General features: G+C 43.0%; 3 protein-coding genes across 4 annotated transcripts; all 3 read right to left on the minus strand.

Annotated features, from left to right (window-relative positions):
* Nucleotides 1–266: 266 nt before the first annotated feature.
* Nucleotides 267–5,136, minus strand: LOC101775766 (uncharacterized protein ycf45). The gene is made up of 10 exons (XM_004960726.2): nucleotides 4,825–5,136; nucleotides 3,935–3,997; nucleotides 3,743–3,820; nucleotides 3,158–3,378; nucleotides 2,428–2,500; nucleotides 2,041–2,325; nucleotides 1,827–1,970; nucleotides 1,342–1,392; nucleotides 749–1,000; nucleotides 267–585 (listed from the first exon to the last, which is right to left on the minus strand). The coding sequence occupies exons 1-9, from the start codon at nucleotides 5,008–5,010 to the stop codon at nucleotides 929–931; spliced, it is 1,173 nt and encodes a 390-aa protein (XP_004960783.1). The 5' UTR covers nucleotides 5,011–5,136; the 3' UTR covers nucleotides 267–585; nucleotides 749–928.
* Nucleotides 5,137–5,451: 315 nt separating this feature from the next.
* On the minus strand, nucleotides 5,452–8,173 carry LOC101776166 (L10-interacting MYB domain-containing protein). Of its 2 annotated transcripts, none has more exons than XM_004960728.3 (3): nucleotides 7,830–8,173; nucleotides 6,533–6,857; nucleotides 5,452–6,446 (listed from the first exon to the last, which is right to left on the minus strand). In XM_004960728.3, exons 2-3 carry the CDS (start codon nucleotides 6,851–6,853, stop codon nucleotides 5,670–5,672), a joined length of 1,098 nt encoding a protein of 365 aa, XP_004960785.2. In that variant the 5' UTR covers nucleotides 6,854–6,857; nucleotides 7,830–8,173; the 3' UTR covers nucleotides 5,452–5,669. The 2 variants fall into 2 exon arrangements, with proteins under 2 accessions (XP_004960785.2, XP_004960784.1); XM_004960727.4 differs by having other exon boundaries at nucleotides 6,533–6,843; nucleotides 7,830–8,171.
* Nucleotides 8,174–9,804: 1,631 nt separating this feature from the next.
* LOC101776842 (MADS-box transcription factor 13) lies at nucleotides 9,805–14,624 on the minus strand. The gene is made up of 8 exons (XM_004960729.2): nucleotides 14,489–14,624; nucleotides 13,201–13,396; nucleotides 11,662–11,746; nucleotides 11,028–11,092; nucleotides 10,764–10,863; nucleotides 10,534–10,575; nucleotides 10,389–10,430; nucleotides 9,805–10,284 (listed from the first exon to the last, which is right to left on the minus strand). The coding sequence occupies exons 2-8, from the start codon at nucleotides 13,380–13,382 to the stop codon at nucleotides 10,006–10,008; spliced, it is 795 nt and encodes a 264-aa protein (XP_004960786.1). The 5' UTR covers nucleotides 13,383–13,396; nucleotides 14,489–14,624; the 3' UTR covers nucleotides 9,805–10,005.
* Nucleotides 14,625–22,509: the final 7,885 nt, after the last annotated feature.

Consider the following 22,509-nt stretch of genomic DNA (forward strand, 5'->3'; position numbering starts at 1 on the left):
AAAAAATATATTCACAAATAAAAATAGAACAAACATATTAAAAACTTAAACAAAGTAGAAACTGTTATCAAACATTGTGCAATTAAGAATTAGAGGAAAAAACATATAAACAAGTCAGTCGCAGAAAATCGGACGAAAGGTTATACATCCAACTGTGTGGTCCACTGAGCTTTAAAAAAATCTTAAATCCAAAAACCAACGCACCTTAACTAAACAAAAAAAAGGAGAAAGAAAATCCTGGGATTCTCAATAATGTAGAAATTGAGTAACAATAGAAAATGAGAATGAGTGTATTAGAAAATGATACGTACACGGTACACATCTCATGCAATTTAGAAGTAATGATATACATGGCTTTGTTTTTTCAGAGGAAAATACATAGATTGGAATATACATTCAAAATTGGTACAGCAATTTTGCAGAGTGCTAACAAATACCTGATACAGACACAGTAGTTCCTTTTTACCTAATTAGTGTGAAGTTATCTGCAGTATACTAATAAGTAACAACAAGCCTGGGATAGGTATCAGTCAAATGTTCACCCATGTAGTCCACCAAAGATGCTTTCTTTCATTTATTCACCATCTGTATAAGATGCCATCAATGTAATAAGATGCATATTAAGCTTCGAATTTTTTAGTATTACCCTACTTTGGAGAAGAATATATCCAAATTCAGGCAGGGAAAAAACTGAATGCCACTGATATAAGAAGGATCTATAACGGGAATATGGGGATTGCGTACTCACCTAAATGTGTAGTGTCAGTAACATTACCAGGATACCAAGATATTGCAAACTTTTGGGATTAGGATCAGCCCATACCACCTCAGACCAAGAGGCTTGGTACTATAGATGATAGTAGTCCACAGAAACCTCAAGTACCGCAGCACTCAGTTTAGAAGCAATTATGAATTGTGAATTTGGAGTTCAGAGTCCATCTCCATCATACGTTGCCCACCTTTCAATAACAACTTGAAATTTGTTATCCCTTTTCCTGACCTGTAATATGGTTAGTTACCAATGGAAGTTAAAGTTTTGCTAAAGCATGCTTCACTTGACAAAATAATCACTTGACAATTGTATATAGAAAATATATAGTGACATTTGTATTACAGAGTTTGCCGGTTCAAATAAACATAGCACCTAGTGCGTGGTTAAGATGTCATGCTTTAAAATGAGAATTAGTGGAGAAGAAAACAACAAATATATGCATAGAAAGAACTGAAATGATCCAATTTCCCTTTTCTGTAGATCACAGCATATCTGCTCGTACATCCAAAAAGAACCCCTGAATTCCTCATACCACAAAACTGGTAGAGACATGCTAGGTAGAATGTTACCTCAACCAGTGGCTTCTTTCCATGAAGCAGCATATCCACACTCCTTTCTGTCTGCACAAACAAAATAGGCACGGTATATTAGTATTGGCGCAGCTGGAGAACAGAAAATACCATCACACCTTTTTTAGTAGATTACATTGAGGATCCTAAAATTTGAAAATTTCCTTGGTCGTTGGAAAAAATAGCAGGAGTTACAAAATGCAGTAATAATGATACTCAAAGGCCAAGTAACCTTAGTAAATGATTAGAGATGGGAAATATTGCAACATAGCATATGTTCACTTGTATAGGTAAAAAATTCACGGGTCTTAGCACGGGCAGAGGGAAAATCAGGGTTTAGATTAATCTACCATCACTATCTGAAATCTAAGAAACATAATTATCACCGAACCCTTCCTAGCACCACCATTACCTTATTGACATTTAAATGAAATGGTGTAATTTTTCCTGTATTTTGATTGCTAGACATGTAAGAACAGACATACCCGATGAGTTACCCAGTAATGTCGCTCCCTCATCTCAATAAGGAATGGAAATGTTGGAGGGGCCTTCCTCTCCAGAATACTTTTCTGACTGCGTCGAGCACGAGCTTCATCATCACCAAGAGTAACAGTTTCTACACCTCCAATCTGTTATACAGTAATGAACATAAGCAGACATGGTGGATTTTCCTATGAAATATTATAATTGACAGCATACCAAGTCAGATAAGGTCGGATTCTTAATGATATTTGCAAGTCGTTCTCCATGGGCAGTACCAATAAGCATCACACCCCTTTCTGCAATTGAGCGGCAAGCTTGTGCTTCCGCTTCAGTTCCAATCTCATCTACAATAACCACCTCAGGCATATGGTTTTCAACTGCTTCAGTCATTACTCTATGCTGCATTGATGGTTCAGGAACTTGCATTCTTCTTGCGCCACCAATAGCAGCATGAGGAATATCCCCATCCCCACCAATCTCATTACTTGTGTCCACAATTACCTGCCCTAAACACCAGTGCACCAATAGAAAATATAAGGCGCTATATAAAAATTAAATTGAACCTGAAACAGAGAATCACAAGAATATAAACTGTTAACGTACCACTCTTTTCTGAAATTCATCTGCTAGAACACGTGCAATCTCACGCATAACAGTTGTCTTGCCTACCCCAGGCCTTAACAAACAAAAGAATGTGAACTAAGTAAATTGTACCTGATCCCCAAATAAGGAAATTGCACACAACAAACACATGTATATACCAATGGATCTAGAGCATTCTGAAACTTCCAGAACTGGTTCATGAATGCAGGATCGTACTTGCAAAAATATTGGTTTCTGGTATTTTATTTTAACATTCTCAACTCTTTTTTCAACTTATAGGTTCAATGAAAGGCATAAACATCATTACTTCCATCTACAGAGAAATTTCATCCTACTTCTGGGAAATGTCTTGGCCCTGTCACATATCAAGAAAATATTTATGAATTTATTCTGGAGCATTTTGGAACTCTACTTCACCTTTAATTCATTTTGTAAAAAAACAGAAAGTCCCATTGAAAAACATAAAAAATATTGACGCAACCGTTGGGAACATGATTTTTTAAAATAAAACAAAAGAGTACGGCCTAGACTCCTGTTGCCCTCTGTTCCTGAATAAGGAATATATTGCCATATATTTTACTACTGTATCCCTAATAACATCTACATCTAGTGTGTGCTCATAAAACACACTTACTATCTACTAGCTTCATTTTTGTCATCTTAATCTGTAAAAAGAGAGATGGAAGAAGCAATCAAGATCCTAGAATGTTTAAGAAACAAGGCGAGGTACCTTCCCAAAAAAAGAATGCTTTCTTTGTAGTTTAGGAGATCACGGACCATATCAACATGTCCAGTAACAGCTCGGCCAACTCGACAGGTCAAACCAACAACCATTCCTTTTCTGCTCCTTATAGCAGATATTCTATGCAAAGTACCTTCAATCCCTGCACGGTTGTCACCTCCAAACTCACCTACTGCTTGCTGCGCTGCCTCCAGCTCTTGCTGTGAGATCTATCATACGACAAATACAATGAACGGGACACATTAATTGTGCTTTTGCATTCCAATTCACCTTTTTCTGTGTGCACTCAACAAGAAAACTTTATTATGACTGAATTTGTGATCAGTATAGACCTATGAGCAGAATAAAACTAGATGCCAGTCAGCAGCAGACTTGAGACTGGCTAATATAATTTCAAACTTATCATACAAAAGATGAGAGGCTGACACTAATCATAGTGCACTGAAACATATATGATCTTGTTCATTTTCCTTTGATCGTATGATTGGGTTTCACAATAATGACAAGGCAAGTACACACAAACAAAGAAAACATAATATTATTAAGAATTTGAGACTGCATAGCAGTACATACCTCACTGTCCCGTAGGTATTGGCCACCAGAGTCACCAAGGAAACGTGCCTCTGGTCGTCTCCCCAAATCCAGAATGACCTAATTGATGACTCATTAGTTGGGATCACATATGCAAATATAATATATACATATGAATGTCCAAATACAATGAGACTCAAAAATAGTTGAAGCAAGCAAGCTCATCTGTCTCACCTCCAATAGCTGGTCCTTTCTAGGTTCATTCTGCAAATTGTCTCGTAAATCTCTTGGTAGAATCTACAAAAGGTAGATCGACACCTTTATGTTATATTGCTATTCAATCTACACAAAAGGAAGTTTTTTAAAAAAAAACTACTGCAGCAAATTACAAATCCAGCATACATCAGTTAAGCCAGCCATGCATGTGGCATATGATTTTGAAACATGAAATCATTTTGGACATAAAGATTTCGTTTTGTATTGAAATGTTCATCATAGAGCAGCAACTTGACTCAATCTGCAGCGAAACATTCATCCTCTCCTTTCATTTTATCCATGCAAGGCTTCATGCTTCTTGTTCTTGCGGTAAACAATGAGTTGTACGGGCATTAGTGCACAGGGCATATGATTGATATTAAGTTACTCTTGTCATTATCTACCCTATATGTAGGACTTGCATGTGAAAATGTAACTAAAGATCAACCCAAGCTCGTGAATGAGAATCTTTGTGCTTGATGTATGCTTCAGTTATGTAACCGGCGTGCGGAACTGCAGATGCAGAAACAGTTATACTTCGTCATCACTCATCACACATATGGATTTATGTTCTCCAGCAATTCAACGGCTAGAAATCTTTGTATCAGCGAGTTATCCGCCACTTTAAGCTAAATTAAGATGTATAACTACTGCAGCGAGAATTCGAAGTCAACTATATCCCAGGCTAGTTTGTTCTCTCAAACTCCAACCACACGAGTTTTTATTTCTGACTGCCAACTTCATGCTTTACCTATGCAGATGATATATAAAATTGCCACATTTTTTTACTGCGTCTCCCCCAGAAAGAAGACGAATTTAATGATTTCACTCGCTATGATAAAAGAGGTGAACAGGGAACAGAACTGGACCTGCAGGAGCTCAGTAAGGTCATCTTCGACAATGCCTCCCCACGCAGCGTTAGCCTCGGAGCTGCAGCGGGCAGCGCCAATGCAGGCCCCGCGCCCGCGCCGCCGCCTGAATGGAGGGTGTGGCAGCGGGAACTTCGGGGCCAGGAGGGGAAAGAGGAAGAGGTAGCGAGCGGCGCACGCGGCCATCGCGTGGACACTACTGGCCGCCGGAGAAGAAGGGGCGGCGCGGGTGGAAGCTCCGGCGAGCGAGCGCGTTGCCGTTCCTTTGGAGTTTGGATGGATAATGCTCACTTCGCGCGGTTGGGAAGAGGGAGTCAGTCATAGCTGGGCCGTCGCGACTACTTGAAAAGGCCCAACCCCCATTTCGGCCCAATTCTAAGTTGAAGTGGCTGAAAAGCACAGTAAACAATCCACACAAAACAACTCATCAAACTTTGCCTATACAAAGAACTCAACTCAGGTTCAGTAACACCGTCGAAGTCTTGGTTTTTCTTTGTGGGTGCTGCAGACCACCTTCTGTTTAATGTGCATAAACATTAAGCAGTTATCTCATATTCAGATGTAGAAACTCGCAACTTTAATGTAGATAAGTAATTTACGTTAACTTAATATCATAAAGGATATTGCTTGCGGTTGAAACATAATGCTAGATCGAAAACAAGTGACACCACAGAACAACTACACGTTCATAGATGAGACTTTACAACCATACTTGTCAGGATATACTGCATACTCTATCTTAAAATGTAATGCATACTAGTTAGGATTCCAACACAAAATGGGTCATGTCAAATAAAGCCTAAGCATTTACCACAACCTGAAACAAAGGTTCTAGGATCATTCATTTATCTAGGACCCAGACTTGTACTTGATAGATACTTGACAATATATTTTCTTCGAAGCCACTGGAACCGTTCCTCAGCCGTTTCCATGGTCAGGAACATCTCCCTCTGTTCTCTGCTGACGAAAAGCTCGGTTGCGATGAAATGTTCGTTGCTTCCAGACCGCACTCCACACTCACGGACCAGTGTCATGACATCCTGGATGCTAGGCCATGGTTGTGTGTCAGCTTGGGAGCTGAACTTTTCGAAAGTGTCCTGTGCTTTCTGAGCCAGCTCCGCTATGCGACTCAAGTGAGACTGCATGAGCAGAGCGGTTTCGGCCTTACTTTTCTTGTTCTTCTTCGTAGAGATGACATTAATAGGTCTCTTCTTCCTCCTGTTTGAGGTATACTGAAACACTGGCTCTTGATGAGCATCATCATTATCTTCAGCATTGTTGTCTGATCCATCCAGGTTCATACCATTCATGGGGATTTCTTGAGCGTATGGCAAACCATTAGTGGCCAGGGGCAAATGATCCATGCCATTCATGGGGCTGTGTGGAGCAGATGGCAAACCGTTTGCGGTCACAGGAGAATGATCCACTCCATTCATGGGGCTGTCAGCAGCAGATGGCAAACCACTTGCACCAGGTGGCGAATGATCCACACCATTCTTTGGGCTTTCTGGAGCATGTAGCGAAGGATCCACACCATTACTGGTGATGTAGTCAAACATTATTTTCAACTTATCCTCATGTTGCAGACCAAGATTGCGGTATCGCCTTGCACCTGGCAGCTCCTACCAGTAGCAAAAAGGAAAGGGTGTGACAAGATTAAAATGGTTCACACAGTAAAAATTATAGACCCAGAGTAAGTATCACAAACCTTATTTGTCTTCTTCCACCATTCATCGTCAGCAGCAAATGTTCCCCTTGCCGCATCCCAGGGTAAACCCGCCCCCACTACAAGCAGCTTCTTCCAAGTGATGTAATCACTCTTAAACTTATCCCATTTGTTCTTAAGCTGCAACTTTGTATAGAGTAGCTGTGTTCTCTGCTGAAACTTGGCCGCAACATTACGGTAACCAATATTGTTTAGATGGGTGTTTGGCCTGTTCCCTGCCTGAACTTGTTCAACAAAGAGCTCACAAACAATCCTAGTGCGTTCATCGTTCCACTCAGCTTCTGGCATCTGCACTGATAACATGCATCTGGCTGATGTTAGCTGTGTAAATTTGTGACATGAAGTGCATGACCTTTAAGTGAAAACAGTGACAGAACACAACAGGAAACCAAGGTTACTCCCATTAGATGGCAACCCTAATACATTTCATTCAGATAGTAGGATCCAAAATTGGGTTCAGGTTAACATAGGTGTGAAAGTATTGTGAAGAGAGGCAGAGGAAGACCAAAATTGACATGGGAAGATGCAATAAAAGGAGATTTGAAGGGATGGAATATACCCAAAGATTTAGCACTGGATAGGAGTGCTTGGGAAACAGCTATTCATATGCCTGAACCCTGATTTGTGGCTCTTGTTGGGTTTCAACTCTAGCCTACCTCAACTTGCTTGGGACTGAAAGGCTATGTTGTTGTTATTGTTGTTGTTGAAACTTGAAACGACACTAATCCCAGACATACTAGGCTACTGTAGAAGGTGTTTCAGGTTTCACCTACAGTGTTATATTTCTGAAACCAACAACACAGGAAAGGTTCCAGGTGTGCCTAAACAACACTGCTTTATAAACTTAAGAAACGGTGATTCTGGATATACTAGACTACGGCATAAAGATGTTTAAATTTCACCTACATTATATCGCTCAAACCCACAACACAGGGAAGATTTTAGAAAATGAACATGAGTTGCAGTGCTAGGCCACATTTTAAATCCGCGCATTATTGGAATGTGAGGATAAGCCAACAAGTGCGATTGAAAAAATACAGGTCTTCTGTTCAGTTATAAGTTCAAGTAGGTTGACAGCAAGCGTCAGATATTCACATATCGTAAATTGTAATCCTATCCTAGACCTAATGGAGCACGAGGGGTCGGAGCACGGAGCACCCATCCCAGCAAGAAAGATTTGGGCTTGATTGCTCCTGGCCACAGCGAATTCAAGGGGAGAAGCCTAGTAGAACAGGGGAATTCGATCGATTCGAGCGAAGCAAGGTCGAGGATTCCTTACCATAAACGAGAAGGTCGAAGACGAAATCGACCAGAGCACGACTGAATTCCCGCTCCGCTCGACGCCGGCCCAGCACCAGCAGAGCGCGGGGAGGAGGCGAGGGCGGCTGCGACGGCGGCGAGAGGAGGAAAACCCCTCCGGCGACCGGGCGCCGCGCTGGGATTCGGCGGACGGAGGCGCGCGCTCGGCGGAGGGGTTCGGCGGGGCAGGCGGGCCGGGGAGCCGAGGGGGGAGAAGCGGCAGGACCCGCCGGCCGGTGGCCTCGCCTCGCGCGCCGCCTCGTCGGGGAAAGGGGAGTGGTTAGCTAGGGCTCGAGGGGCGAGGCGGAGGATGCGTGATTTTTTTTCTTTTCTTTTTTTAGAAAAAAAAAGGAGGATCTCGTCCCTCTCCACGAATCACATGGCACGACTGAAAACTGCATTTGTGGTTTGCCACGTCAGTGGCTTCTTTAAAGAAAACAAATTTAAAAATATTTTCGCAGACCTATTTGCGTTGGTATAGCCCAAAGAATTTTGTTAGGGGTTGTTTCTGCTTTAATTTGGCATGCGAGCAATTTAAATTGTAGAATTTTGCAAGAGCACTGACACTGAAATGTGATTGCGATGGTTTTAACTTGGTTCCAGTTTATTCTGCATTCCAATTTCTTGAAAGCATTCTTGGCACAAACTATTTAAAGTCCAACGAGTAAAATGTTTTAGTTTTTATCTCAAATCAAATCAACTTATCTAACTTTGATCCAACTAGTTTATAGAATACATCTACAACACCAAACAAATGCACTATCAATAAATAGATATTTCATGATTGATTAAACTAATTTGATGTTGTAGGTATCAATGCACGTTATTATGTAAGCAAGGTCCATTTATTTTTCTTAATTATTTTTGGATGAATTGTTAAAATAATTTTGGTGATTTAATTTTATAACATTTTTAGATTAATTATTTAAAGAATTTTCATAAAATACTAAATAGGTGAGGTCCATCCATTTGATGTGTCTAAAAAATTGCTCATACCATATATAACTATGCCTGTAAAAATTAGTGTCCAATTCAGAATTTCATATTTGAGTTGATGAGAATTTAATATCGGTATATATTTAGCTTGATCAATATACTTGGTCCAGATTAGCTAAAAAACTGTTTTCATGTTTACTTGGTAAAGTTCCTACACGGATGGGGGTAGAGACGTATAATCAGGTAAGAGGAGGGTTTTTATCATATTAAAACTTTGAGGTTACCGTGCTATTCAAATTCAAAGTGGAGTAAGCAGAAACAAAGGATTTTGAGATAAACTGTTAGGTATTGGTGCTAAGCACCTTACGTGATATTAGTAGGCAATTTTGTATGCAATATTTATTTGTGATCGGGATGCGAGTACATACTATAACTTTTTCTAGTGCAAATGTTGTTTTTCAATCTATTCAGGCCTATTATTACATTATAAACCTTTTTCCTACTAATCTAGCAATTTGTTATTCTTATAATGATGTCACTAATCTAGACATTTGTTATAGCAATGACATAATTTTCTCTGAAATGTTGGATGCAACTTTGTTAGGTAAGTACTCACCTTGACCACAAAAATTAAATGTTTAGGACATCCACTGTCTGCTGTCTAAATTTAGGATTGGAAGATGTAGCAGTTAAGTTGTTCAAGAAAAGATTTGAGTTTCATAGGGGAGTCATACGAATATCGGGCCATCAAGGAGACAAGGAAAATATTTAGCCATCAAATGTCTCATGATTCTTTTTTTTGCAATCTTTTGTACTATCGTACAAGTTTGAACACCCACGATTAAAGTTGTGTAGTAGACTAATATCAAACCAAACTTTTTTCGAAAACTGAAACTAGGAGAGAACGGAGGTATAGCAGCAGCAACAATCAGCATTAATTTTTGCAACCCATCGAATCATGCAGTATGGTATATATTTTGGATTGACAATATATAACAGATGCTGATCACAGCCTCACAGGTGCTGTAGCATTTGATCATTTATGACTAATTGATTAGGTTTAGTTCTCCATAGCAAGGAGAAAATCAGACACAAAAGGTGCAACACACATCATAACAAGCTAGTAGGGTCACGGAAGCCAATACAAGAACATCTAGAGGCCACGAACTGCCAGCTTCTATCGGCGACAGATCGCTTGAAAAGCTCCTCGATCGTGCAGGTTAGAACAACTGATGCGGATTATTGACGGCGTCGTCGCTCGGCGCCGGCGCCAGCTGGTAGCCAAGGTTGAGCTCGGTGGTGAGCATCTGGCGGTGTGCCTCCAGCATCTGCAATCCGCCGGGGAAGAAGCACTTCATGTCCAGCGCCGCGAAGGGGCCAGCGGGGAAGAAGCACTTGGTGTCCATCTGCAGGAATGGGTTCAGCTCCACACTGGCGGCGGCGGCGGCAGCGGACCGGGCCACGGTCACCTGCTGCAGCTGCTGCTCCCCCTCCTCAATCTGATCAGATAGAGATAGTGGACAGAGTGATCAGCATACGTGTAAAGCTAAAATATGCAACAAAAGTTTGATTCTGATTTTCGACAGTTAAGCAATAAGCACACCTTGTTCCTGAGGTTCATATGGTCATTCTGAAGCTCAGTCTCCTGCAATTTCGGCAAGATTTGATGCAAAGGAATGAATACAAGCAGGCTTAGTTAGCTAAATGAAGCAAGTGACCAGTTTATATAGTTGACATGCATGTATTACCCTTTTCACCATGTAATTGATCTCCGCAGACAGCAGCTCACTCTGAAATAAGTACAGCAATCAGAATCGACGATGACATAGCGATCGCAATTACATCAGAACTCGAAGAATTATTTAAGAAAAATCATCACGGAAAACAATAATACACGTACTATCTGAAGAATCGAACACCCTTTTTGTTTGATTAGTTTGCATGAAGATGGATGAATTGGATAACGTTACATTCTTACCTTCCTCGCCCTGATCTTCGAAATGCCTTTCTCAAGGCGGCTCTCAAGCTGCTTCAGCTCCTTGAGTGACAAGTTTTCCACCGAATCACCAACCAAGTGCCTTCAAATGGGAGACAAAACAATAAAAATATATACAGGCAGTGCATATTTCCAGTCACTTATTACATTCCTCAGTTCTTCAGGAAAAAAAAACCTTATCACATTCCTCTGAATATCATAACCAAGAAATCAATTACATGAATGCTCTGCAAAAGGCTGCTCTACCTGTTAGTGTTCTGCAGCATCTGGATCTGGTTGCGCAGTTTTGCAGATTCTTGCTGGTAGTATTGCTTCAGAAGATAAAACAAAGAGTCAGAGGAAACATCATATGGATCTCATATTTGTGTACAATATTATTCAAGGCCAAATCGAGTAAAAGGAACATTCAGATCGAGAGTAACAGAGGGGTATGACGACTAATTTGTTCAGGTCATCAGGTGTATGACTGTTTCACTTTTAGAAATTTCCTGGTCGCGGTCGTCAAATTATGTTTCACCATTCTGATGCAAGCCAGTAGATAGGCTCAGCATGATCATCAAGAAATATAGATGTGTGCAGTGCAGCTCAAGACAATCTCTCCAGTTATACTCCCCACCCCCAAATACTAAGAATGATTTAATTTGGTACAAAACTAGATCAGGACATGCACACGTTAAGCCTACACGTACGCCACTATCATGCACTACAGCAGTACAGCCTAGTATTACTAACGCCAAAATTACTTTCAGAAGAATCTCATGCAAGAACTCTCAGTCTATAAATACATTGACTTTAGTGCATGCAAAACATAAGAAAATCACCACATTTTAACAGTAAGAATGGTTTAAGGAATAACCGTGCATTACTTTAGTACTATTACCTGGGCATTGAGCTCTAAGAGTGGGGGCCCAGATGATGATCCAACGGCATGTGCCTTCTTGTACCTCTCAATAGTAGCCTTCACGCTGCAATCAATCAGTAGAACAAGGCAAAAGGCATGCATGGAGAATGAGTCAGTTCTGAAGTGACAACCTCTGTGTTCTTGCACTGATAAATGACAAGGTATATATGTTCAGTTGTTCACAAGCCAAAAGACCGTACCACAGCAACCAAAAAGTGAAAGTCATTAATTGTGAAGTGAAATTTTATATGTGTATGAAACGTGCACACAGTCAATAATGCATGTGAAAACGTGTCCCGGTTACTTCGGTGCAAAACTGTGCAGGGAATAATGCAGCTGTGCTACTGCTTGTGCTGTTGAAGAACTTGACAAAGCCCATGAAAGGAACGGTGTGTCGTGCATTTGTTGTTGATTGACACTTTGCATGAGAGGGGAGCAAACACGGCGAATATGGGAGTACGGTGCAGTTCCTGGGCCGGTGCGCAAGTTAGCAGATGATGAGGTGAGTGTACGCTCTGAAGAAGATGCATGTATATGCGTGTATGGGTGGGACTTGGGGAGGGCAAGCGAGCAAAGGGAAACTCTTGACAGCTAGTTTAGGGTCAGGTCAGTACGTTGCAACGTCCTCTCAACCAAAGGGGGGAGAGAGTGAGAGTACCATGAAAATGCATTTGACTGGACAAAAGACGTGTGGGCAAATTTTTTGCATGTATTATTGTCCTGTGTTCCAAACATCTAGCACTTTGCAAATGCATTTTTGTCAATTTGACTGAATGTATAATATAAATGGGTGGCAATAGTAGACAGTGGATCTTTTAGAATATCTAATTGATGGTAACTTCTGAAAAGTAGACAATGTATGAAGTTCAGATCAGGAAATTAAATGGAAGGAACACATTTTTTGCACAGTCAATTCTGATTGATGTGTGCATACATGGTCAAATCGAATCCTGCTTGTGCATAGACAAACAAGACATAACAGGAAAATTTACCAATGTGGTAGAAAGTAACAGGGGAAAAACACACATCATTGCACATTTTGATCTATGAATGGTAGCTAAAAAAATGTGCCACAAGTGATAGTCAGTTTGAGCTAAAACAGATTAAAAATCCAGTCAAATTAAGCATGCACCATATGGTTGCTGCCGTGGTAATAAAATTATCTTTTCCTATATGAACGCTCAGACAATAATCTGATTAGTACTCGCACAAGACCATATATCTTAACAGATATGTATGAACATAACAAAAAAAAAACCTATATTTGATCTTATACAAATCCTTACTAATCAGTTCATTCGCCTAACCTTAATAAAATTTATGAAGAACTTGCTTCGAAGTTCTTTGAAGCATTTTTAGTATCACAAGTGTCACACGGCACATCATGAATCAAATTGTATTTTTTTTCCTCCATGAAGCAACAGCAAGTCGATCACTTGAGCATGAAATGACATGTTAAAAGAATCAAGCATTCGCCCGGCTACCAAGATGCAAGATCTATCGCTGCGCCTCACGCACCTGTTGTTGGAGTACTCGTAGAGGCGGCCGCGGCTGGAGAACACGATGAGCGCCACCTCGGCGTCGCAGAGGACGGAGAGCTCGTACGCCTTCTTGAGGAGCCCGTTGCGGCGCTTGCAGAAGGTGACCTGCCGGCTCGTGTTGTTCTCGATCCTCTTGATCTCAATCCTTCCCCTACCCATGCTGGAGATCTCGGCTGAAAGCCAGCAAGTTTTCACATGTATGAGAGCGGATTCAGTTCATCTGAAGCAGATCAAAAGAGAAGCTTGACAGATCCAACCGCTGTATAGCCAGTAGCACACACTGCACACTACGATCGATCGAGCAAGCAATTTCATGGGTGTCTACCAACAAAGGGAAAAGGAACCAGCTGCTGGAGGCATCAGCAAAGATAGAAGAGAATTAAATCCAAGCCTGTTTTCGAGAAAAGATGGCGAATTTCGCTTGATTTGACAGAAGGGTCAAATCTGAAGGCGTATATGAAAAAGCGTGATGTCATGATTGGACAGATCGATGCCTGGCAGACTCGATCAGCCAAGTTCCTCCCTTTCTCTCGGCGGGGAAAGGAACACACAGATGCAAGGCAAGACGATCATGTAAATACAAGAGATCCAACGAAATCAGCCACAAGAACACAAATTTATTGGGGGAAAGAAGCTCAAAAATGAGAACCTGGAACAGCAGCAAGCCAGTGAGATGAATCAAGGAGCTTCTTTTCTCGTTAAAGAAGAAGCCCACCATCTTCTAGCTCGTTCAACAGAAGCAGATTAAGGATCAGATGTAAAAATAGCAACAAAATCTAGCAAGCAAACTTTAGCCAAGAATATGATTTGGTCGAAGAAAAATTATCGCAAAGCAAAGAAGCTGTATATATAGCGTTGTCTTGTCTTTTTCCTCCCCCATGTCCAAGATCAAAGATCTAGCAATCGGTCGAGCTGCTAGGAGGAGAAATCTCAGAAGCAAAAAGTTGAAACCTTCCAAAGCATAGCAACGCCGCAGGCGGGGAACGAATGCCCAGATACATACAAATAGAAAGCAAGATAAACGGAAATCAGAGTCTAAACAAAGAAGCATCGAAGTAGCAGAAGCCGCCATGGTTTTTCTTGCAAGAACTCGAAGCGCAGAAAAGGGGGATTTTTTCCACAAAGGGAGAAACTACAAATAGGATCCATCGATCTCAGCACAGAAACTAACCGGATCACAACTATCACACACGACTGCTGCAGAAATACTTGTGAAATTTAGCACGTAAAGAGATAACCTAACTGAAAAAGAAAGACTACTCTACCTTGTTCCCCTCCTCTCGTTTCTTGGACTTGCAAGCAAGCTAGGAAAGGGAGCTAGGTTCCTCTCCCTTCCTGCAACGTGAGGGTAAAGTGGTTTAATAGCAGGCCAGAGGCAATGCAAGGGAAGGGAAGGGATCAGCAGGAGAGAGAGAGTGAGGAGGGCGGGGAGAGGCAAAAGGCCACACTACTACTGACCAGAGCTGTGGCCTCCTTTGCTGAGGCCTTTGTTATCTTGCTTACCCATATATAGCTATTTAGACATCTTTACATATTCTTAAAGCCTTTTGGTTTATGGCCTCTCCTTTTTCCCCCTCTGTGTTTTATGTCTGCAAGAATCGGTAATGTGCAGCAGGCAGGAAACAAAGATTGCATATATGAACTGATTAAGAAACCCACTCCGATCCTTGTACAGTTTTAGTCCAGCAAAATCCAACTCAGTTTGCCATATATTTTTGTTTCTTGCCAAAATCTGCATTTGTGATTTGGTCATGCCTAGTAACAATTTCAGCTTTAGTGCTAGTCATGATTAGGACTACTCTAAACACATGTGGATTAAGCATGCTTAGATGGATGTATGCTAGTCATTCCCGTTATTATCACATGTGTGCTGTAAATATATGTATGTCAAAGAGAGGGCAACTAACTAACTATGGCATATTGCTCAAAAAAAACTAAGTATGGCATAATTGGTCGTTAGGTCGAAATTTACATGATGGGGAGAACTTGTTGTGTTTATCAGGCATGTCTGGGGATTTCCTTATTGGTGGTAGAAAGGTGTTCGTGCATATGCAACCCACACAGAAAGCAGCGCCATATGCACACTCTGCAGCAAACTCCTTTTTGTTTACATCCTTTGACATGTATGCATGCACATCCAAACCCATGAATGAGGCATCCAATAAATTTTATTCTGTTACATATATGTACCCATGCATGATCATGCGTCTACTACTCTTGCATGTATGTAGTCCTCCAAAAGTCCCAATTGCCTGCCATTTCACATGCATGAAAAGTTAGCACTGATCCAGCAGCAGCAGCAGCAGCTGCAGCTCATCTATCTAGTGATCATCGATGAGCTGCAAAATAAACCATGGTGAGTTCTTGTGAAAGGTAGCAGTCCCATGCAAGCATACGCGGTGCAAATAAAATCCCCTACTCATGACTACTACTCTATCTCAAGAGATGCAGCTCTTGAACCTGTACCTTGGTTGTTCCGTCTCCGATCCTGCGTCTTTTGATGCACGGATTTGACTGCTGCTGCTTGCTGTTCTTGTGTTAATGATGATGGGCAGCAGGATGATGGGTGTTGCTAAGCATTCATTCATATAGCCAGCTCTCTTGCTGCTTAATTTGTTAAATTAGTTCCCTCACATACTCTTTGTTTTCTTATTAATTTTTACCGTAGTAGTAGTAAGGTAGTACTATTAGTTTTGACTGTATCAAAGTTATATATATGTATGAAGTGGATATACCATATATGTACTAAAATGAATTTAGTTAGTATTGCTGCTGTAGACCGTAATTGCATTATGCATTACCAGTTGCCACTACTATTATTGGCAATACAGACCTATAATTAGCTAAGTGCTCGTGATCAGTAACATACTGTGTATGATTAGCATATATCGAGGCTAATGATCAGCCGTACACGTAGAAATAACGATCCAATAACTTGTTTTTCATTCTCGCATGCGGACCATTCATTTGCATATGAAAGGTCACATATCACCGCTGTCATCTCTCACTTGTTCTGATGGTCAGCAGGGTCGTCGTCAGGGGCAGCAGCCAGCAGATGGAGAGAGTGAAAGAGATAGCATCGATCAAGAGATTTATTTTTCTGGGCAAATTAATTTTAAAGTAAAGGCATGGTATGGGGGCATGCAGTGAGAGATCGATGCATGAATGGGCGGTCGGTGTCGAGTTGCCGAATTTGGGAGGGCAGCACCTGATCCCACACCACAAGCCTTCTCCCGATCCAGCACCCACTTCCGTGCTACGCATTCCATCCCCATCCCTCTCCATCGCCATCGCCATCGCCCAGCTAGCTGCAACCACCACTACGCCTCAGCTCCCCTCGTCGTCCTCGGCCTACTAGCTGAGCTGCCTGCCTGCCTGCCCACCACCACCACCACCGCTGCGCCACTTGATGATGACTTGATGGGATACCGTTGAAATGGCGCATTGCGCTGCTGCTAGCTCTCTCGCTGATGCATGAGCCTGCTCACGGATGGGCGGCTGCTGCTGCTGCTGCTTCTTTTCTTCCACTGGAGTCGTCCATGCATGTGAAGGCTGGCAGCCGTGTGATCATCCCAAACCAAAAGCAATGATATATATGATGGATGCGTCTCGCTGCCAAGGTGTACACCTAGCTACGACAGTGTTTTAGGGAAGAGAGAGGAAGCACCTGTTAGTGTAAGCTGAGCAGCTAGTCACATTATTAAACCTTAGAATTTTTTTTTTGATCTCATTCCCATTGCTCTCTTAAATTCAGAAATGAGGCAGCTGATCAATAAACCAAAACAACATATAGATTAGAATTTATAAACCGAAACTTGCACAGATGAAGACTAGAATTGCAGCAGCGCAGCACACGTATGTCATTTGGCCACAGACGACGATTGGTGACCAACAAACCCTTTCGAGGTGGGACCAATCTGTCGGTCACCCGTCAGTACTACAACGGCACAAACCGGCAGCCCTCTGGAAGGACCCACCCGTCAGCCACACGCCAATAATGAAATTCTGTACGGACGCGTCGAAGCAACCGCAAGAAGCAAAGGCCTTGTTTAGTTGCCCAACTTTGGGGTGCCAAAATTACTGTAGCAACACTATAGCGTTTCGTTTGTATTTGTGAATTATTGTCCATATATTGACTAATTAGGCTCAAAAGATTCGTCTCGCAAAGTACAACAAAACTGTGCAATTAGTTTTTAATTTCGTCTACATTTAGTACTCCATGCATGTACCGCAAGTTTGATGTGATGGAGAATCTTTTTGCCAAAGTTGGGATTTAGGGGTGAACTAAACAAGGCCAAAGATACACATAATGTCCCCTCACGAGTCTCAATTCCCAATGATTTCCTTGTTGATTTCCACCTTGGATAAACCCAAAAACTAGGCAAAAGGAAGTTGTAGGCTGTGTTGTATTAACTAATTTTCTGAGATAGATTGCCCAACGCCTGTGTGTCAACCTGAACCAACGACCACCATGGCACTCACGCGATCAACACATATGTCCACACCCGCACATGCCTTTTCTTCGCCATTTTCTTCACACAAATTCTGTACGAAGACACGTTGATGTGATAGAAAGTATATAATTAACTCTCAATTAATTCTCAATGATTTCATGTTATTTTCAGTTTTGTTAACTTCCAGCGTTGCAGGACCGATTGGTCCAACGCAAGCTCACGGCCACACATGCCTTTTTTTCTTGTCAAGGGCACCTGCCCCCCCCCCCCCCCAAATGTAACCGACTAGAAATAAGTGAAGGACGTAGAATAAACAAGTCCATCTATCTACTGACTCTGCAAAGCTTGCAACATCAACATTTACAAGAAGCATCTTGAATATGTTTTTGAAATAAGGTACAAAGTTTTGGTTCTATGATTTTGAAGTTATGGTACCGAAAGCTTTGAAACTATGATTTGAAAAATCTTTAGAATGTAGGCACAAAATGCTAAATATGTTATATGAATGTTGAACCACATGTTTCCTATTGCAAACCTTTTCTTGATTTGTGCAAACATTTGGTTATGTGATTTGATTTGAAAGAAATGAGACACAAAGTTTCAAAGCTATAATTTAAAAATTGTTCTTTGAAATTGCGGGATACATATAGCTTTAGAATGTTATTCAATTTTTTTAAATTTAGATTGAAACTTTTGCTCATATGATTGGAAAGTTTTAGTATATGGTTCAAAAGTTTTTCATATCCAATTAGAAAGCTTAAGTTTATTCATAAAATCATAAGATTAAAGATTTTGATGAATCAAAGATCTTTAGATTAAGAACATGTTACTCCTGCTACTAATTAAACAACATAAATCCCTCTTTCGGTTTAAAACCTATGTAATCTGCCTGTACATAAATCCCTCTTATATATAAAAAAAATGTAGGGTACTCCCCTGATTCGCCTCAAAAATTAACAGCATAAAATAAATAGGTCAAGCCCATCTGCTTGCATGCATGTTTCTTTTCTTAGATTAAGAAGGAGCATTGTCCATACGCTCCTAAAATAAATGTTTTAGTGAAAATAAAAGTATCATGACTTGCAGCCGCGGAGGCCCTGCTCCATGGGTCAAAACTCAAAAGCAGCAACTACAGTGGGAAATGACTTTGAGGAATCCACCCCGAAAATGGTGGGTCATCATCGCCACCAGGTCTCCTTTACGGCAGCGAGGACCGCGCCCAAAACGGCAGGGACATCATGCATTGCACGTCGCACAGCGTGCATGCATTGCACGCTACGCAGCGCGCAGGCATGCAGCCTCCAAAGCCACTGCTTGACGACCACTAGGGGGGCGATTGGATGGCTGCATTCGGCCCCGTCCAGGCGCAGCTTGCGGGTGATTGGATGTCTGCACCACCTATCGAATCAGGCCACGTGCAACCAGCACCTTCCAGGCCCATGGGAGACGAAATCTTTCCTCATTTCCGCGCGACTTGGCTCGCGTGGTGCGAGATCAGCGCATGGGAGAGTGTGCTGTGAGGGAAAAGGCAGCGCAAAACAGCCAACCGAACATCATCTCCGGACGGCCTGGATGAACGCAGATGCAAACCGAACAAAAAGGCTGCCGCATCTAGGAGCCAAGCCAGCGGGAGCTTGTATCCATCGTGCGATCCAAGCTAGTCTCATCCGATAACCAATCACACCCTAGACTGCGAGACACCAGCAGCATCACAAGCACCACAGCTGCTGACGTGAGCAAGGACGACAGATCAGTAGAATCCATACATCAGATTCCCATGGTGGACTACTGGACCAGACCTGTGTCTTGTGTTGTGTTGTGCCACCTGTCGTGTGTTCAGGCCAGGCCTTTCAGGTCAGGGCACTGCTGCGACACACAACATGAAAACGAGGACCAGCAACTGATGGATCTGATGGGAATGCATGGGAGATGATGGGATTGTGCATCACAGGTTCACAGTATATGCAGCTTAACCTTGTCACAGGTGCCTAGACCTTCAGTTGAGTTGAGTTGCTGGATCACCCAACCATCGAAGAAAAACACACCAGATCAGACCCTCTCCATACATGCTGAGAAAAGAGCTTCAGATATCTTGCTACAGTCCCCAAGCACCAACCTTCAACTTTCCCAGCGTGCAAGCCGAGTTCCCACTCCCAGATTCAACCCAAACATATGCAAAGCTGAAACCACACAATCCCAATCCACACACAACATGGCACACCAAATGCAGACAGGTGTTGCTATGCAACATTCTCTTCTGACCTAACAAACCACAGCAAAAGAAGACCGTGACAGTTGGGAGACTGTCATATACAGGATAAAAATCTTGGGCGCTTTTCACGAGATATTATGATTCCATCCAACCAAGAATTCCAGTAAAGTCGGTTGACTTGACTCGGAGGCACAAATGTGTGCAAGCTGAGTTTCCAGGTTCTTCTGCTAGAGCCAAACACCTGCAAAAGAGAAGCCACCAGAAAAAGCTAAAACTCAATCCCAACCAGCACAGGGTAATCTGGGGTTGCAAACAACACTATGTTCTGACCTAACTAACCACAAGGCAGCGGAGTGATTGTAAACGTTCTCCAATAATTAGGAATAGAATATCTGGACGCTTTTCATGAGATATCACGATTCGCTCCATGCATGCATTCCAGTTAAAAAATCTTTTGACTCCGCCACATACAACTTTACCATCAACTGAAACGCCGAATGCCCAGTTTTTATGAAAAGTAAACAACTGGATGGCATTGACGCCCTAGCCAACTTTAAGCAATGCTAAAGTCAACGCCTGAATAAAGATAACGCCTGAATAAAGATGTTAACTTATTATATGAGAAAATCAGTATTTGTTTCGTTGAGCTATGACTTTTGCAAAAGTAGCTGTGAGCTGTGACATAGCTATGACATGGGTTGAAAAGCTGTGACTTTTGGAAAAAAATAGCGAGCGGACCCACGTTTCAGTCATATAGTACACCTCTCCCTCTCTCACCGACGAGGAAAGGCCGGCGAGCACCAGTTGCGCCGCCGCACGCTCGAGTGGTGGAAAGGGAGCGGCTCCCCTGCTGCTACTGCTTGCGCTCGGGAGGAGAAGAAGGGGAGCCGCAGCTCCTCCCCTCCGCGCCAGCCCGCCGCCGCTCCTCCCCTCCGCGCCGCGGCTCTCGGCTCCTCTCGCTCCGCCGCGCGCTCCGCCGGGAGAGGAGGGGCCCAGGGAGGGGTGCCGCCGCCGGGAGAGGAGGAGGGGCGCCGCCGAAGGAGAAGAAGGGCCGTCCTCGCGCCCGCCGGCCGCCGCCGCCCCTTCACTGCTGCTCGTGCTCGCCGGTCGGGGCGGCCCGTCCCCGCGCCCGCACACCGCCGCTCCTCCCCGCCGCTTCTTGCTGCTCACCGTCCGCTCCCTGGGCGGAAATCAAAAGATTTCTCCCCCGCCATTGCCGTCGGCCGAAGCTCCACCTCCTCGCCCGCCGGCCAAGAACTCCGGCAGCGCGCCACCGGAGCCCAATAGCCCGCGCCCCCCGTCTCCTCCACCTCCCCGGCTACCTCCGCAAGCCTCCGTGCTTTTCTCCATCCGTGCTCCGGGCGGGAATCGAAGGATTCCCGGCCGCCATTGTAGCCGCGCCGCTCCAAGCTCAACCCCGCCGCCGCTAGCCGGGAGAGGAGGAGGGGTGCTGTCGCCGTTGGCCAGGAGAGGAGGAGTAGGGGCCCACCGCTGCCCGGGAGAGGAGGAGGGGTCCGGGGAGGGGAGCAGTGGCGCCGGCGGGGATCCTCCGGGTCCAGCGGGAGCGGAGAAGAGAAGATGACGGGAAAAGAAAGAAAGATCGAAGGGGTACACTCCGTGGCGGGTGGGTAATTTTGGGGGAAAACCGCCCGCCGCAGCCAAGCAGGGCTGCAGGAAATGAACTACACGGAAGTTTTAAAGCACTTAGAAGGAAGTTGGTTTTTTTTGGTTGGCTTTCAGCTTTTCTTGAAAGCCAAAGCCCAACCAAAAGGACGCTAAGGATGGCTGTCTGTCGCTCAATTCATGGTTCCCTCGGTGAACTAACCCAGATTCCATGAGCAGAACGGTTAGCCTTTTCTCCTGGAAATACCAGAGCAATGCATCATATAAGCTTCTAAGAGCCCAAAAGTAATACTAACATAGCCATACAGACGAAGGAAACAGTGGACTAATTCAGCTAGCACGTGAGGTACAACTAAAATTCACCCCTAAGTTTACAAGCTCAAGTTACTAACAAGCTTCAACAGGACGAGAACAACTTTAATAATATACACATGATCAGTTAAATACAGATGAGAAGTTGCACATCGTGCTTCTTCACTTGTAGGAGAAATCGATACCTTCAAAGAGAACAAATGCCGCCAGCTGGACTGGTAAAAAAATACTCAAACTTCAGATCAATAACAATCCTCACTGTAGTGTAGGTCGCTGCCCTTCTCAGAAAATGGCAAAACATCTTCACATCTGCTTGAAAAAAGAACTTCAAAATCTTGTTACAACCCGAAGCATCAATACCCCACTATGCAGTGTGCAACCTGTTAGCTGAGTTTCCAGATTATGGTCCAGAGGGGGACAAAAAGATGCAGCACACCAAATGCCGCACAGGTTTGCAAACAACATTCTGTTCTGATCTAACAAAAAGGCAGCAGAGAGATTAGACTGCCAACAGGAATAAAATCACACATAGAAATCATGGACGCTTTTCATGAGATATCATGATTCCTTACATACATGTACTCAATTCTTTTTTACTGTGCACCCAACAACTGCAATGCTTGACTTTGGACAGCATCGCACTTGGGGGTTGACATAGTGATGCCATCATGTATCTAAGCATCAG

Source organism: Setaria italica, chromosome III (assembly GCF_000263155.2).
Source record: "Setaria italica strain Yugu1 chromosome III, Setaria_italica_v2.0, whole genome shotgun sequence".
In the NCBI taxonomy this organism is placed as follows: Eukaryota; Viridiplantae; Streptophyta; class Magnoliopsida; order Poales; family Poaceae; genus Setaria; species Setaria italica.

Coding starts and splice junctions, on each gene's coding strand:
- LOC101776842 (XM_004960729.2), bottom strand. CDS start 13,382: ATGGGTAGGGGAAGGATTGAGATCAAGAGGATCGAGAACAACACGAGC. Junction 11,747..13,200: donor TACGAGTACTCCAACAACAG/GTGCGTGAGGCG, acceptor GATTGATTGCAG/CGTGAAGGCTACTATTGAGA. Junction 10,285..10,388: donor ATATGAACCTCAGGAACAAG/GTGTGCTTATTG, acceptor CTATCTGATCAG/ATTGAGGAGGGGGAGCAGCA.
- LOC101775766 (XM_004960726.2), bottom strand. CDS start 5,010: ATGGCCGCGTGCGCCGCTCGCTACCTCTTCCTCTTTCCCCTCCTGGCC. Junction 1,971..2,040: donor ATCCGACCTTATCTGACTTG/GTATGCTGTCAA, acceptor ACTGTATAACAG/ATTGGAGGTGTAGAAACTGT. Junction 1,393..1,826: donor ATTACTGGGTAACTCATCGG/GTATGTCTGTTC, acceptor TTGTTTGTGCAG/ACAGAAAGGAGTGTGGATAT.
- LOC101776166 (XM_004960728.3), bottom strand. CDS start 6,853: ATGTTATCAGTGCAGATGCCAGAAGCTGAGTGGAACGATGAACGCACT. Junction 6,447..6,532: donor GGTGGAAGAAGACAAATAAG/GTTTGTGATACT, acceptor TGCTACTGGTAG/GAGCTGCCAGGTGCAAGGCG.